We start from the raw sequence: 14,916 nt of genomic DNA on the forward strand, positions 1-14,916 counted from the left end.
TGTGTGTAAAGATTCACAGATGTATTTTTAGTAACTATAATTTCTATTTGATCTATGTAAAAACACATCGATAATGGTATAAAGAAACTTCAGAACTTCAGAAATTTACAACCTAATTTTGGACACATACATAGCTTATTTATTTTGAAATATATATGCATGTGCATCCCTAACACTACTCCCATTATGGACAGACTGTCACCCCACCAGGAATTTATGTGGTGCTGGGGTATGAACTTAAGTCCTCTGGTGCAAAGATTTTACTCCCTGAGTCATCTCTCCGGCTCTAACAGACATATTTAAAGAAAATCGAAGGCAGGTTATAAATTGGACACTGTCTGCTGCTGACAGCAGATAGAAATTGTGTGAAAATGGGAGGTTCTGTATTTTGGCACATTCTCATGAAGTCCTTAGAGATAGTAAGATTGTGACCCGAAAAGTCAGGTAAGGTTGTGCCCAGCAGTGATTGGGAACTAATGTAGCAGATCAATGAGTGGGAAGTAGTTACATAAAGACACTAGGTTTAGATCTATAGAGAGCAGCCTAAGACAGAAAATATGGGAAACTGAGCATTGGGCTTTGGATCTGATTGGGGGCAGGATTTGGATTCAATGAAAAAAAATGTGGTTATCAAGGTGGAGAGAGATGAGATGGTGATACTGTTTGCAGTATGAACAGGAGCTCCAAGTATACTCCACAGATAACTCCATCATAACAAGCTCTGGCCGAGGCAAAGGAAATGCAGCTTTTATTATTCCTAATTTTGTAGACAAGTGTACAAGATCATTGAAATAAAGAAAAGCAGACTAAAAACAACACAGCACCTCAATATTCGCTGGCTCTTAAGCACTAGGCAAATTGTAAGCTCTCATTTTCTATACCTAAAGAAGGGGAAGCATATGATGGATTTTTTTTTAATTCAAGTACCATTTCAAGACCCTCCTTACCATTCAATTCACATGCTATACTCTGCCCAATTCCTAATTACTTTCCCTAATAGCCTCTAGTCTGAAAGGCCTAGTTTTGAGCCTTCAAACTACCACTACCCCTGCTCCTCCAAGCTATCAGTTGGCTTGGATTATTTCGTTCCAGCTATTATCATTATAATTAATGCTTTGTTTTCAACCACTCAACAGAGGATTCCTAAGTTCAAGGCAATGCTTCCAACCTCTTGCTACCGCACAGCAAATCTGGCTGATCAGTGAGAAAGAAATGAGGACACAATAACTCCACATATTGGAATCTGGTGCCACAAGTAATCCCTTCTCTTGAGGCTTCTGGGTGACAGTAGAGACTTTGCTCCAGCTAATCACCCCCTCTTTATCTTGTCATATTTTCTCGTCCTCTCATGCATCTACATTACAACCCATCTTTCCTGTCCCAGGAGTGCCTTCACGTCCACACAGTCTCATTGATGTTATGAACCTCCATCATCTTGATGGCTCTCTGCCTTTTCATCTTAGAGTAAAATGCTGGCAAGTTATATAGTAGATGCTCAGAAAAAAAAAACATAATGAATGACTAAAGTTCCGGTTCTACATCTCCAGTCCTATGCTGGCTATCGTATGATAAAATCCCATTGCTACCTCAAAATCCACAAACGAGGAGCAGAATCATTGGCTTCCTGCCAGGTCTGGCTCTCGTACATTACATACCTATTTCCTTCAGATGTACTATAGTTATAGCACTTCTCCTTCTGTAACTAGCTAACTATTAAATCAGGCAATGTCTTTTTTCTTTATGGTACAGAGGGATATGGAAGGCAACCTGCTAATATAAGATCCATTGCATCTGCATAGCTATGACTGTCCTACCGAAATAGCCTTTGTAGATCAAATTGATTTAAATATCAAACTCCAGTACACTCAATCATCCAATATGGAGTTTTTGGCTATTTCAAAGGCTAAAATCTTTCCTTAGCATTCAAAGGCCACCACGATATGGTCCCACTCCAATTTTCCAAAGTTACCATTATTTATTATTCCTCTAGAGAAATACTTCATTATCGCCTAAATTATTTTATTCCACTTTCAAAGACTGTATGTACATGTATGTTTAAACATGCAGACAGGCCCTTGAATATATGTGTAAGTATCCTTAGCTAAGGGTATTTCCTCACTTGGAAATGTCTACCCTAAATCCTAACAGTACAGTAGGGTCAGCTGACCTTCTGGAAGACTTCAACTCTTCTATTCATAAACACCTTTTATAACCACAGAAGTAATAGCACTGAATTGATATTGCTTGATAGTTCTTTAAAGGCAGGTCATATATTTCTATATTGGTCCCTCCTAGAAGCAACTACTAGGTTCACCAATGCCAGGTAATGTTTTTTACTTAGTCAAAAGTCCTCAAAAGTGTTTATTAATACTAAAATTTCATTTCCATGGATATCTGAAACAGCCTTAGTTAAACTGAACTATTCTTTTCATATGTAAAAGTACTACGAGAGAGCTAATTTTACAATTCTTTAAGCAAGAAACTTTATTTCTTTAGTGAGACATAGCCCAAAGCATAACAAAGTAACACTTACACTCAGCTGAATAGCTAGCTTTATTCTCTCACCTAAACATTATGAAAGACTAAAGACCTAAAAATTGCTTTTGCATATTTGTTTAAAAACACACAAGCTTTAAGGGAAATATCTTAAACTTTCAAATATAATTTTTAACTGACAACGTTAAAGACAAAAACCCAGTTTTAAGTCACGAAAGAGTAAATATTTTGGGTGGAAAAAAACAGATTTATTGGTTTATTATTTTTTTAAGGTTGTACTTTAAATGTGGTTCAGGAGTACAGTTCTTGGGATGGAAAACTCCTTTAGTTACAAACCTAAAAAAGTGCACAAGTTAAATAAAAAAAAAATCATATCCTATCCAAGACATTGAGTATAATAGGACAAAAATGTTCATTACTACAGTATTGAGAAATAACAATATAAATTTTGAGGAACTAATTTCATAAAGGATGAGTTTGAATTGGATCAAATCCTGAGTTTTCTACCTTCACTCCAAGTTTCTTTTATATTTTAAACTAGTGGCAACAGAAATGTCTTTGTTTGAAAGTTTGCAATGCTGACTCTTAAGTGACAGAGCAGGTAGCTTGGCTTCTACTCCATGTCTCTCCTCAGAGGGAGAAAAACACTGTGGAGAAAGTAATTTTGCTTTTAATTTCTGGAAAACTCATTTTTCCCATCAATCTTCATAACTCGCCAACAGAAACAGTTAAAAACCTACAGGCTGGTCCATCACTTCACCCTGATTTGGGAAAATAGTCCACATTAATTTAAAGAACACATGGCAAATTCAAGTCTTCTTGCTACTTAAACAGCCTAAAAGTTGCTTGCTCCTAACTTTAGCAAAACTCTAAGAGACTATTGTGATTGCAGGATACATTTCCACATCATATTTTTGCAAAAGAAAACAAAAGTACTCCAGGCTAAAGGGCCATGCTGCACGCTGTGAACTTTTTTTAGGTCACTGTATAATTTCAAGTAGGGATAAGTTTCTTTTTTTATGTTACAAACAAGTGCTTGAGAAACACATCTTGAAAGAAAAATGGAAATAATTTAAGAATTTGCTGTTTCATTTAGATGGAGAGGGTAGCAAATCAATAATTCTTGCACCTTGGCTAAAACTGAAATGACGGCCCTATGGAACTAAGGTTTGACAAAGAAACAACTTTGGGAAGGCATACTATGCAAGGCAAAGTTGATGATTTCAAATATGAGGGTCACAATTTTACCCTGCCTTAAGTAAGGATTAAAAATCCAAGAAATAGCCACTCAGATAATTAAACAAAGCAGGAGCGACGCGAAAACGCTGAACAGCAAGCAGTTCGTAAGCCATCTAAATCAAATAAAGTCAAGACAAATGAAATAAAGACCAGAAACCACATAAATCAAATAAAGTCAAGACAAATGAAATAAAGACCAGAAACCATTCTCTCCTGAGCACACAGAGTTCCCCAGAACCACGGTTGATGAATGAGAGCATATGCAAGAGGACGCTTGCACACAATGGCTAGAGAAGCCTTGAGCCCCTGAGCGACAAACATTACATACATAAAGTTCTACTTCTCCGCATAATGGGAAGCAGAGCATGCACGGGAAAGTTCACACTTTGTTCCAGACCAGACACAGCAAAACTACAGTTCCCATTGCAAACTACTGCTTCTCTAGATACAACCAAAGCTAGAACTGAATGAATGGGGTGTGGGGAGTAGTTAAGGGGAAGAGAGCCAGGGAATGAGAATGTGTGAGAAAGAAGTTTGGGGCACTGGGGAAAGCTTAAATGGATTAATACCATAAAACGCCCTTCTATTTCCTACTTCCAATTTCTCCTTGCTTCTGTAATTTTATTAAATATAGGCACATTTCCTGAGTCTCAAATTCAGACCTACCCCAAACACAGGATAGATGCCTGTCTTACACAAATGGCCCCTTTGAAAAGAAAGGATCTTTTAAAAAAAATCACCTTTGGGATCATGCATAAAATGGCACCAATTTCCAAGGCAAAAGAAGAAACCCATGCAGGCAGTAAAATGAATCTTCAATCCACAAAGTTTTGATTCTTACTAGAAACATAAACTATGCAATGTTCCAGACATTTTCTGACTTGAAAAAAAAAAAAGTTTATTTGGTTGTTTTAGCATATTTAGAAGATCAGAAGAAACCAGTATCAGTGTTTTTACTCTCTGAACTATGCTTCATAAAGGGGTTGTTTATGCTACTATGTGGTGGGGTCAAATGTAAACGGTTTAAAATGTTATAGTGTTTTAAAAAAACAAACAAACAAAAACAAAATCAAGATGTGTAAAAAGCCTGTTGACATAGCTTTACCCTAATAAAATGATAATATTAAATGGGGAGAACTGCATAGACTTCGAATAGGAAGTTGGGTCCCACTCAGTAGTCCTTTGGACTGGATAAAATGCTTAAAACATGTGTCCAGCCCCTTATGAAAGAGACAGGGAGATGGGCCTGGGAAGTCATCCCCTAAGTACTCAGAATGGGACCCTGCATTTTTTACAGCAAGTGGGGGGAGCGAGATACAAGTTTGCTTTAAGTAGCACTGAAAGGGAAAAAAAGTCATCTCACTCTTCTCTCTTTGCACACAGGAAGAGCCCAATTCAGTGCCACCACCACTCCTGGTCTCGCTCCGCCCCAACTTCTGTGTGTGTGCCCTGTGGGGGGCACCGCTTGAGTGTTTTAGCCCACACAGTCCAAGAAGACTCCATCTCATCTAGGTTCTGGGACACTCCCCTCCCCCGTCCTCAACCGTGTCATGATCAACAAGCCAACAAGCACAGGTGCCTAAGATTCTGGCCTATTTTTATACGTACACCCCTCCCTGCCAACCCCAACCTCCATTTACTGTCGCGCCCCAGTCGCCCCAATCTCTCCCGTGCAAAGCACCTTCTAGCCCAGGCACCAGGAAACACCTCGAGCTTTACTACGGGGTCACCTGGAGAGAGATCTGGCCCTACCTTCAGGTTTGCCCAGTGGCTGCCCCTGGTCCCTGGTGCCCAGAGCAGGGATCTGGAGCAGTCACGTGGGTGGCAGAGAAGGCCTGGGCTTTCTCACCTGCATCCCGGGCACTTGGACAGCCACCGGTGAGTGGGCCATGGAGGCAACTGCTACTTTGCGCTGCTTCTGCGGTGGTGGCGCCTTGGGCTCAGACTGGCTCCTCCTACAGGGGTAGCTAGGCTGCTCTCGCAGGCTTCTCGATCGGGGCCTGGAAAGACACAGAAGTGGAGTTAGTGGGCTGGAGGCTTCCAGCCTCCACTCCCCAACCCCCCTTGCTGGGAGGTGAGTGGTTCGCGGCACTGCTCCCCGGGACTCAGTTTACCTCTCAGATGCCCACCCGCCGAGGTCGCGGCCAACTGTGCAGCTGCTCCTCTTCCTGAAAGCAGGGCTGTACGTGCGGCTGTGCCTGGGACCTGGGCGCCAGTGATGCCGCTTGGCTGCGCCTCGCCGCTTTAGGAAGAGGAGGTGGAGGCGCCGCAGCAACCCGCCCGATCGTTTAGCCTGGGAGGCGGTTGGGGGCGGTTCCGCAGTTGGCCCTGACTCCACCCCGCTGCCGGGCGGTGTCAGAGGAGTTGAGGCTTCAGGCTGCAAAGGGGCTAGGCTAAAGTAGCTGGAGTTAGAGAAGCAGGAGGCTCTCCGAGTTTGTGAAGAGCAGCACAAGCCTGGGATCCAGAAACCTGGAATACGACTGGGCCTGGAACAGAAGAGTTTGAGAGAGCAGGAGTCGGGTGGGGGACATGAGGGCGGCCCGGATGAACCCGGCCACGTTGCAGACAGGCTGGGGAGGCTGGGATGGGTGCAGCCTCACAGAGGTCTGGAGTTGAAAAAGTTTTGCTTGGCTCCCCCACCTGGCCGAGGGTGGGGCCACCGAGCCAGACACCTGCTCCTTCAGCGCTTTAGGTTCTTGTCCTCTTGCTTTTCAACTTTCTTACCCCTAGACTTGACTCAGATCACTTTAACATGAGCCTGTCCCCACATTAGGCTATTCGTTGAGGAACGGAGTGGCTGAAACTTCTCACAGTTTCTGCTTGTTTAAAAGAGGGGAAAATTGGAAAACAAATCACCTATTGGCAGAAAAATTAAGGAGGACAGCAAAGGCAAGGAGCATGAGATTAGCGCGTTGGCAGCACACATAGTTGCATTCAGCATACAAAGCCGCGACTTCTGCAACTCTTTGCCTTTTTCTAACTTAACTAACTACAGGGGCAAGGCAAGCCCTTTAGGGGGAACCCAATTACAACAGTGACAGTGATAACAATAGCTGTCACAGGAATCGCGTATGGTTAGGGTTAGGTATACACAGAAGGGGCTAAAGCTAATAGTCAAGTGCCAGTTTCACATGAGAACACACCTTTGTAGTTTGTTCCAAGCCTGTGCACTCAATACACTATGGGCAACTCTAAGTAGACACTCAACAATTGCCATTCTCAATTATAAAGGAATAGTAGCATTTGTTGAGATGAGATCAACAGTGAGTCTTAGTAATGCGAATCAGGCTCCATCATTAAAGACCCACCTCAAGGTCCATTCCACTTTCTTTAGACCCATCATCCAATTTTCATAGTTGCTCTGTGCTCACTTTGAAAATCCTACCATGTGTACATGGAAGCAATGTTTATATTGTTGCTCTTTCTTTGTATTTCTGGCATCACATGCCTTTTATTTGCCCACCAACCTTACTAGGTACGTGAGGCCAATGATCCAACTTCTCTTCTATGAAAATTATTCAAGAAGAATGGGTCTTGCTTGTTGTTTTTACTGCTGTATTGCCAGCGCCTACAATGTTCTGTGGCAAATGTTGTTAGGTGTATTCTAGGACACTGTGTTTTATTGTATTGTTGTCAGGCTAAACTTGTAGACACTGCTCTTGGTTAACCTTGAAGTTGATCACTTTTTATATATATATATATATGTTTTCAATTTTGGCTTACTGTGTTGTTTCCAGTTACTTAAATTTTACAACTACCTAAGAGAATGTTGTATAATTCTAGTAAACAAGTGAACTCTAATAATATCAAAGAAATACCTTTCCTGACATCATGCTAGACTTGAATGATGTTGTAATATGGAAGGATTAACACTAAACTTTGACTACTAGACTACTGAGACTGAATGACACCGATGAGCAATTTTAATTTAGGTATGCTCATCTTGAATAAACCATTCGTTATTGCTACTATTGATAACGATCACTTGGAGATTTCTTTGGGGCTCTCTCTCTTTCTCTCTCTCAGACACACACACACACACACACACACACACACACACACACACACACAGTGGGTAGCTCTTTTACTTCAAGGTGTCTGTCCGTAGTCTAATAATACATGTTGAGTGTCTCTCATATGAGGGCTTGAGGGAAGTGTTTTGGATTTCAGTTTTTCAAATATGGGGCTGTTTACACAAACAAAAAATTTCAGAGGATTTTGATTTCAGATTAGGGACCCTCATATGTATGCTACAATATATTGCCACAGTTCAATGGAAAGTTTTTCATGAGGACGAACAACACATCTGATGATTTTTGGTAGCCTCATAGGGTATATCACAGTACCTCAGACAGAAGTTAGTACTTGCTTGATACATGTGACCTTATTTCTATGAGTATTTATTAACTAGACAGATGAAGACTATGTGCAGAATTATGGAAGCAAATGAATTCCATGGCAGTGTCTATGAGCCCTCCAAACTTACAAAAATAAAAAAATTGAACATCTCTCTGCACCGGTGAGAGGGCTTAGCAGGCAAAATTACTCACCACCAAGGCCGAGGACTTCAGTTCCAGACCTAGAACCTGTATGGTCAAAGGAGAAAACCAACTCCAGGGAATTGTCCTCTGATCGCTACATGCATGGCATGGCATAGGCAGGCTTACACATATGTATACACACAAAGACACACAAGTAAATAACTAAATAAAATTTACCCTCTATGGGTTGACTTTCCTGATATTTATCACACTTTCAATATTAAATACTTAACTTTATTCATGTTTATCAATATTTAGAAGATGGACTGATTCATAGCAAATATGTAGGTCCTCATCAAGGAGCAATTTCTTTTTTTAACCTTTGATAGAAATACCTCTGTAATAAATATTACCTCTGCAATAAATAATGAGGGGATTGCTACCTCTCTCTAGCTGGTAGAAGTGAGGGGCGCACACAACAATTTCCACAACAAAGAATTATCTCAATGGAAATGTCAGTGGTGCCAAACCTGAAGAAACCATGTTCTACAATCTTTGGTAGAGACACTACTAATCAAGTCATACACTTGGGAATCAGTGTTTCTTTAGTATTTTAGTCCAATGTGCTGTCTGTAATAAAAAATAATCATCTGGAACAATGGCAAGGGGTCCTATAAAACAAAGCAATATTATCATGTTACCATTGTACCACAAACCACTGTTTCCTAAAGAGTGAATATAGTGACAAGAAATGCAACTGTTTGTTACTCTCCCTCCCCCCCACAGACTTGCATATTTTACTTTAAAATAGTATCAAATAGTAATGTTTAAGGAAAATATTGGTTTGCTTAAAACATAGTCACTGAGCATATTCTAATGTGGCAGACATTATCTAAAAGCTTTCAAATACAATAATTTATCAAGACAAATGTGAGCTTTTAGTCCACAAAATTTAAAGAAAGGGCCTCATATTATGAATTTTCACATTTTAAGCCTAAAGTCTCCATTGAAATATATAAAATGTGCAAAGAGCGATGGCAAATGTTATAATTGTCTGGATTTTATTCAATTATTGAAATATATAAAAACCAAATGAATTACCTGGGTTGTTCTTGAAGTTTACCATCCAGTGATAGGAATATCTGGATTCATACTATAAGCTACTGAACTGATATATTGAAGTAAAACATTCAAGGATCTTTTCATTTTTGTTGTAGTTGTTGTTTGCTTTGCAGACAAGGTCTCACTGTGTAGTCTTGGCTGTCCTGGAATTCACTGCATAGGGCAGGCTGTCCTCAAACTCACAGAGATCCGTTTGTCTCTGCCTCCCATGCACTGGGAGTAAAGACATGCACCGCCATGCACAGTAGGTTGCTTTTTCCCCTCAAATAAAAGCATGTGATATCTCCAATCTTCTCTTTGCTCTTTGTGGATATCAGATTGGAAAGCATGATATAATAGCTGTAACCGTTGCTATAACAAGTATCCTGAGCAAAAACCTATGGAATCCATTGTGAGTCAGAGAATGTTGAGCCTGTCTAATTGCTGAATTCTCCAAAATAAGCTTATATCATTTGGGGCATGCACAATAGTCAAGCACAATATCATTTGTAACAGAAATGCAAGACTGCACAGGAGAATATTGTCAGTAGAGTTACTTCCTGATGCTACCGAGGGGACAGAAGAGGTGGGTGGAAGCAGATGCTGTGTAAGCAGCTTCCTGCTTGTAGCATTTCTTTAAGTGTGTGCTTCAGAAATGCTTGCACTTAGGCACCAATGGAAAAGAGCTCATTGCCTGTATCAGAGCTGAGAGACGGCAATGCAGACTGGGCCTTTTCACACACATGTATATTTCTGAATCTGAAGGTAGAATGGCTCCTTCTCTGGTTCCCATTTGGCTGACCTATCCCTCCTCTGTGACAGACTCATGCTGTGGAGTTGCAAATGCCTGGAAAGGAGTACTCACAGCTCTCCTTGGTGCCAAAAGAAACACTGGTTACTGCACAGGTCACCCCACAATGACAGTTTTGTCTTGACAGGGATAGTGGGGAGACTTCTGGGGAAGAATGTTGAGGGACACTGTTGGGGAGAACTGATTTGGGAAACTGGGCTCTTTATAGTATGAACTGGTACCCTCTCTGCCCCTTGGGGTACAGACTTGAGTCACGGGAGAGCATTTTCATGTGTCACCATGAAGTGATTCTCAACTCCTATTCTGGGCGATATTTTCCCCTCTGAGTTGACTTTTTAAAATGCATCCAATTGGCCACTTGTTCCTTAATTCATAGGCTTCTCAAGAGAGCAGATCTAGTCAAAGGTGGCAGTTAAAAACAGGAAAAAAAAACTGGCAGTTGAAACCAAATAGGAAGTGACTATGCCATCAGCTCACACTGAGCAAAAGGAAGTTGTTGCCAGGACCTCTAAGAAAGGCAGTTGTGTAAAATTACCAACTTTTAACTGGCTCGGCTGAGGTTCTGTCGCACTGTGGTTAAAAAAAAAAAAAAAAAAAAAAAAAAAAACACACACACACACACACACACAAAACTTTGCATGGTTTTGTTACAGCTGTACTTAAGAGGTCACGAACAGAGTATGATAATGACAGACACTCTTTGCAAGGCTATTATCAGAGATACCAAGAAGTTTCTGAGGAACAGAAAGTCAACATTAAAAACAAGTAAATCTCCTATCTCACTACCTTTACCCCAAGGCCACTTCCAAGGCCACTTGGGTATTTTAAGAGTGAGAATAGAGCAAAGAGGGAATTCAAGGCAACAGGCAAGGCATGAACAAACAAATAAGCCAGGCATTCATATCCCACATCACCTATGTTCTAGTTAAATATAGATTATGACATCCGTGAATACAGATTGTGAATTTGTAGGCCTCAAGTAAAGAAAGACGGCCTGTATTTTTTTTTTTTTTGAGGTTCTGTTAATATGTACTCCATTAAGAACAGCTAGCTTAGGAAAATGACACACTGTTCTTGTGGTCTAGCTGTGGGTTTACTTTTGGGCAGGCAGAAACGGAGCCCATGAGGCATCCCAGCAGTAAGGCTGGGATAAGTTAAGGGCAGACTGTGGGCTCGGTATGCCTTTCTGCCATTGAAACTTGATCCTGGGGTCTTCTAGAAGGCCTGAAGTGTTTTAAGGAAGAGAGGGACTTCAGCCAATTTTTTTTTTCAAAAGAAAACCCTTAGCACATGAAAGGTTGGATATGGGAGAAGGTTGAAGCAGAGGAAGCTATTAAGAGATCATCAGATGATCATAATAAAAGTATAGAGGGGGGAATGAACGAAAATTAATGGCTGAGACAATAAAGAAGAGGGGTAGATTCCAGACACAATTTGAAGGTGAAATAAGCAGCATTCAATTGATTCGACATGGACATTACCAGGGGAGAGGTTTAAGATGCCAGAAACATAGTATAAGGACTGGGTAAGTGATGCCTGAAAACGTAAAAGGAACACCAAGATTGGAGAAAAGATAAGCCAACCAGTTTGGGATGCACCTAAGTGGAAAGATCCAGAGAGCTACTAAAAATACCAAGAAATCCAATTGCAAATATAGATTGGATGATTGCAGAGATAAATCCTGTATAACCCCATGCCAAAGTGTCAATAAAGGGCATAAAAAATAGAAACCACATTCACTTCCCATTAGAAAACCACTTCTTAAATAATTGGTTTATGCTTGGGGACAGTCAAATATTATCTGTACCTACTGACATCACATATATAACATCATATCATATCTGCAGAAAATGTATTATTTTTCTTCAAAGGAGAAATTGTTATTATCATGTGTATAAGGCCATTACTAAATATTTCTGCCATGTGCTTGCATACATAATTGTTTTTTGACTGCATGGTATTGACAATTATGAAACAAGGGAAGTAAAAGAGAAATGATCTGAAAAGGTCTAAATCCTCTGTTGCCAGGATTTCTGGGATAGTTTCCTTGCATGTAACTGTAAAATAGATTATTGTGCACCAGAACAGTTTGTATTATATTTCTCCTCCTACACTCAAAAGAAAATGAGGTGGGAGATGACATGCATGCCTGGTTTCGTGAAGCCAAGTTAGTGTCTTCCCCAATGGAAAGAAAAACAGGAACAATTTATTGCTATCTAAAGCACAGATTACTGGCAAAATCATGATATTTGCTTGCTTTGAAAGTGTGCTGTGACTTGTTAGTGTTTCTTCAATCTTTCAGAATCATCAATAATCTGTGTCAGTGACCTTAGGTGAGACTTCACACATCCATGGGGTTTACAATATGGGAAGGTTAGCATTCAGATGGCTGGCTGCCAGCTTGAAATTAACATAGATAAATCAAGCCTCCCATATAAATTGCAAAAATAGTGGTACACATTTACAAAATGAGATCATGAAGGCAGATACAAATAGATTGTATTTTAAATGTTTTGTATACCACATTTTATTATGTGTTTGGGCTCTTTCTCCATGTTACAAGAGACTCGAGTATACCAGCTCTTAAATTTTAATGTTTCTTTTGCAACTGACAACATAAAGATTCCTGCCATGCAAAATATAGAAAAATAGATGCTTATGAAGGATGGATATAGTTTCTGAAGTATATAGATTTTTTAAAGAAGAATTTCCAGACTCTAAAAGCATAAAAGATTATTGCTGTATGGAAAGGTCATTTATATGACCAAGAGCAGAAGAAACTGTGTCTGGATTGTAAAATGCCGGGTTAGCTTTCCAAAGTGAGTGTGCATAACCAAATGTTATACACTCAATTTTCTGCTTTGCAGAGAGTAATTCTTTCACTGTTTATAAAGCAGAAGCCCAAGCCAAGCTTGAATTAATGTAACTAGAGAAATTAATTATAATAAATGCCATTTCTGTAGCCCCTACTCTGTATCAGGCAGGACTAAGATTTATATACAATTCTGCTTAATCCTGACCAGCATTCTTTGAATTAGGTACTGCTGGTAGTTTACCATTTCCAATTTACAGATGAAGAAAGCAAAGAACAGACAGAGCAAATCACTTATCTCAGACAAATGTAGAATGGCAATTCAATTTGAATTTTAAATCAATGATGCATAATTCTGTGTGATGTATATTTATGCTGAAAAATTATCATCTACCTGAAACTCAAATACACTTTTATTTGCAAAATTGAACAATCTTATAAACCAAGGTCAAATAGACACTAAGAGGTGAAGTGAGAATTGGAGCCAAGGAATAAGGCATCAGAATTCATGCTTTATGCTACCACATTGATTTGAGCTAGTTACAAAAACAGAGGGAGAGTTTCGCATTGCCTATATCTGGAGTGCTGCAAACTTTTGTGACTAATAGATAAGCTTCAGAGAATCATGGATTTAAAATAGCTTTGACTTTATTAGAATTTACTGTAATTATTCCTCTCATTTAATAATGTTTTAATATGAATATTTTTTCAAGGTGATATGGTCTATAATATTTTAATTTTTTCTTTCATGTTCTCTGACAGAGAGATTGAAAGAATAAGTGTGATTGGCCCTCCTGATCCACTGTAATGAACAGAATTAGCTGATCAGTACTGTTGTTCAAATCATCCTGCACTTCTAACACAACATAGCCTTGTACTACCATTACACCACTTTCTTTACTTCTGATATTTCTACTCCAGAACAGACAACAACACTCATTTGGTGAAAGGTAGTACACTTTAAAAAGGGAAAAAATGAGCATTCTTCGACAGCCTAATGGTCCTTCTTAGCTCTTTGAACTTGATGTTCGAGTCTTGTTTACTTCTTGTGCAATATGGAGATAATTAGTATCCACATCCAATTGTGGGGGCCAATTGAGATAAGTAACAATCTGATAAAGATTTGAAAACTCAAAAAAGTAGCGTTTCTACTTTTCTGTTCATTTCTCCCTACTCCTGAACCTCTAGTCGCTACTCTTAGCGAGCCCTCAGGAGTCTTTAAGAGGCTAAACCTTCTCTGTCAAAGTTTGCCTGGCCCAGAGTCACATAAGACTCACGGGTCAAGTTAGCTGGTCTCCATTTTGTCTTCTGTGATTTTCTGAATTCATATCATGGCTAGGATAGAGAAGATACTACAATGCAATTTCTGCTTTTAGAGACAGGTTAGGAAGATTTTTAGAGTGGCTTTTAGAGGCCATAGAGGAGATTCTTAGAGGTGCAATTTAGGCTTTATGTAGCTTATTTTCTTTTAATGGACAGCAAAGAAGATGGCAAGGTCAGGGAACTGTTGTCATTTAAGCATTTTCCCTTTTCATTTCGTTTTCCAAATGTATGTTTGTATTGAATTGAGGGTGGTAATATATGGTGAGAGATATACAGAAATAGATTCAGTAAGAACCAGATAAAATGTTACCACAGGACTAGACAGTGAGATGCTGATCCAAAGAAATGAATCAAATCTGAGAGGTGATATATATGATACAAGTTTAGAACAAAGGCCCTGGAACCAGACTACTTAGGGCCAAATCTTAGTTTGGTCTGTATGTGCATCTTGAGGTCTTCACTGAAAATTTTTTTTAACCTATACTACAGTTTTATCATTTTTCCAAAAGGAGTAAATAAATGTACTCAAAATTGATTTAAAGTTGCAAGCGAGGGTTCCTTTTCTTCAAACATTCATTAAAATGTGGTATGCCTATAGAAAGGTGCACACATCCAAGGGGTTCAATGGCTCAGTGAATTTTCCCAAAAGCAAT

General features: G+C 39.6%; 1 protein-coding gene across 1 annotated transcript in view; it reads right to left on the reverse strand.

The window, feature by feature from the left end:
• Positions 1-5,913, reverse strand: part of Stk26 (serine/threonine kinase 26) — a 53,908-nt gene extending 47,995 nt beyond the window's left edge. The window contains exons 1-2 of the mRNA XM_051178812.1: positions 5,850-5,913; positions 5,585-5,735 (exon numbers count right to left, since the gene is read on the reverse strand). Of these exons, the coding sequence (XP_051034769.1) occupies positions 5,585-5,626 (42 nt within the window). The 5' untranslated portion in view covers positions 5,627-5,735; positions 5,850-5,913. The remainder of the gene's footprint in view (positions 1-5,584; positions 5,736-5,849) is intronic.
• Between the last annotated feature and the right edge of the window lie 9,003 nt (positions 5,914-14,916).

The sequence above is a fragment of the Phodopus roborovskii genome, unplaced genomic scaffold (assembly GCF_943737965.1).
Source record: "Phodopus roborovskii unplaced genomic scaffold, PHOROB, whole genome shotgun sequence".
NCBI classification, from domain to species: Eukaryota; Metazoa; Chordata; class Mammalia; order Rodentia; family Cricetidae; genus Phodopus; species Phodopus roborovskii.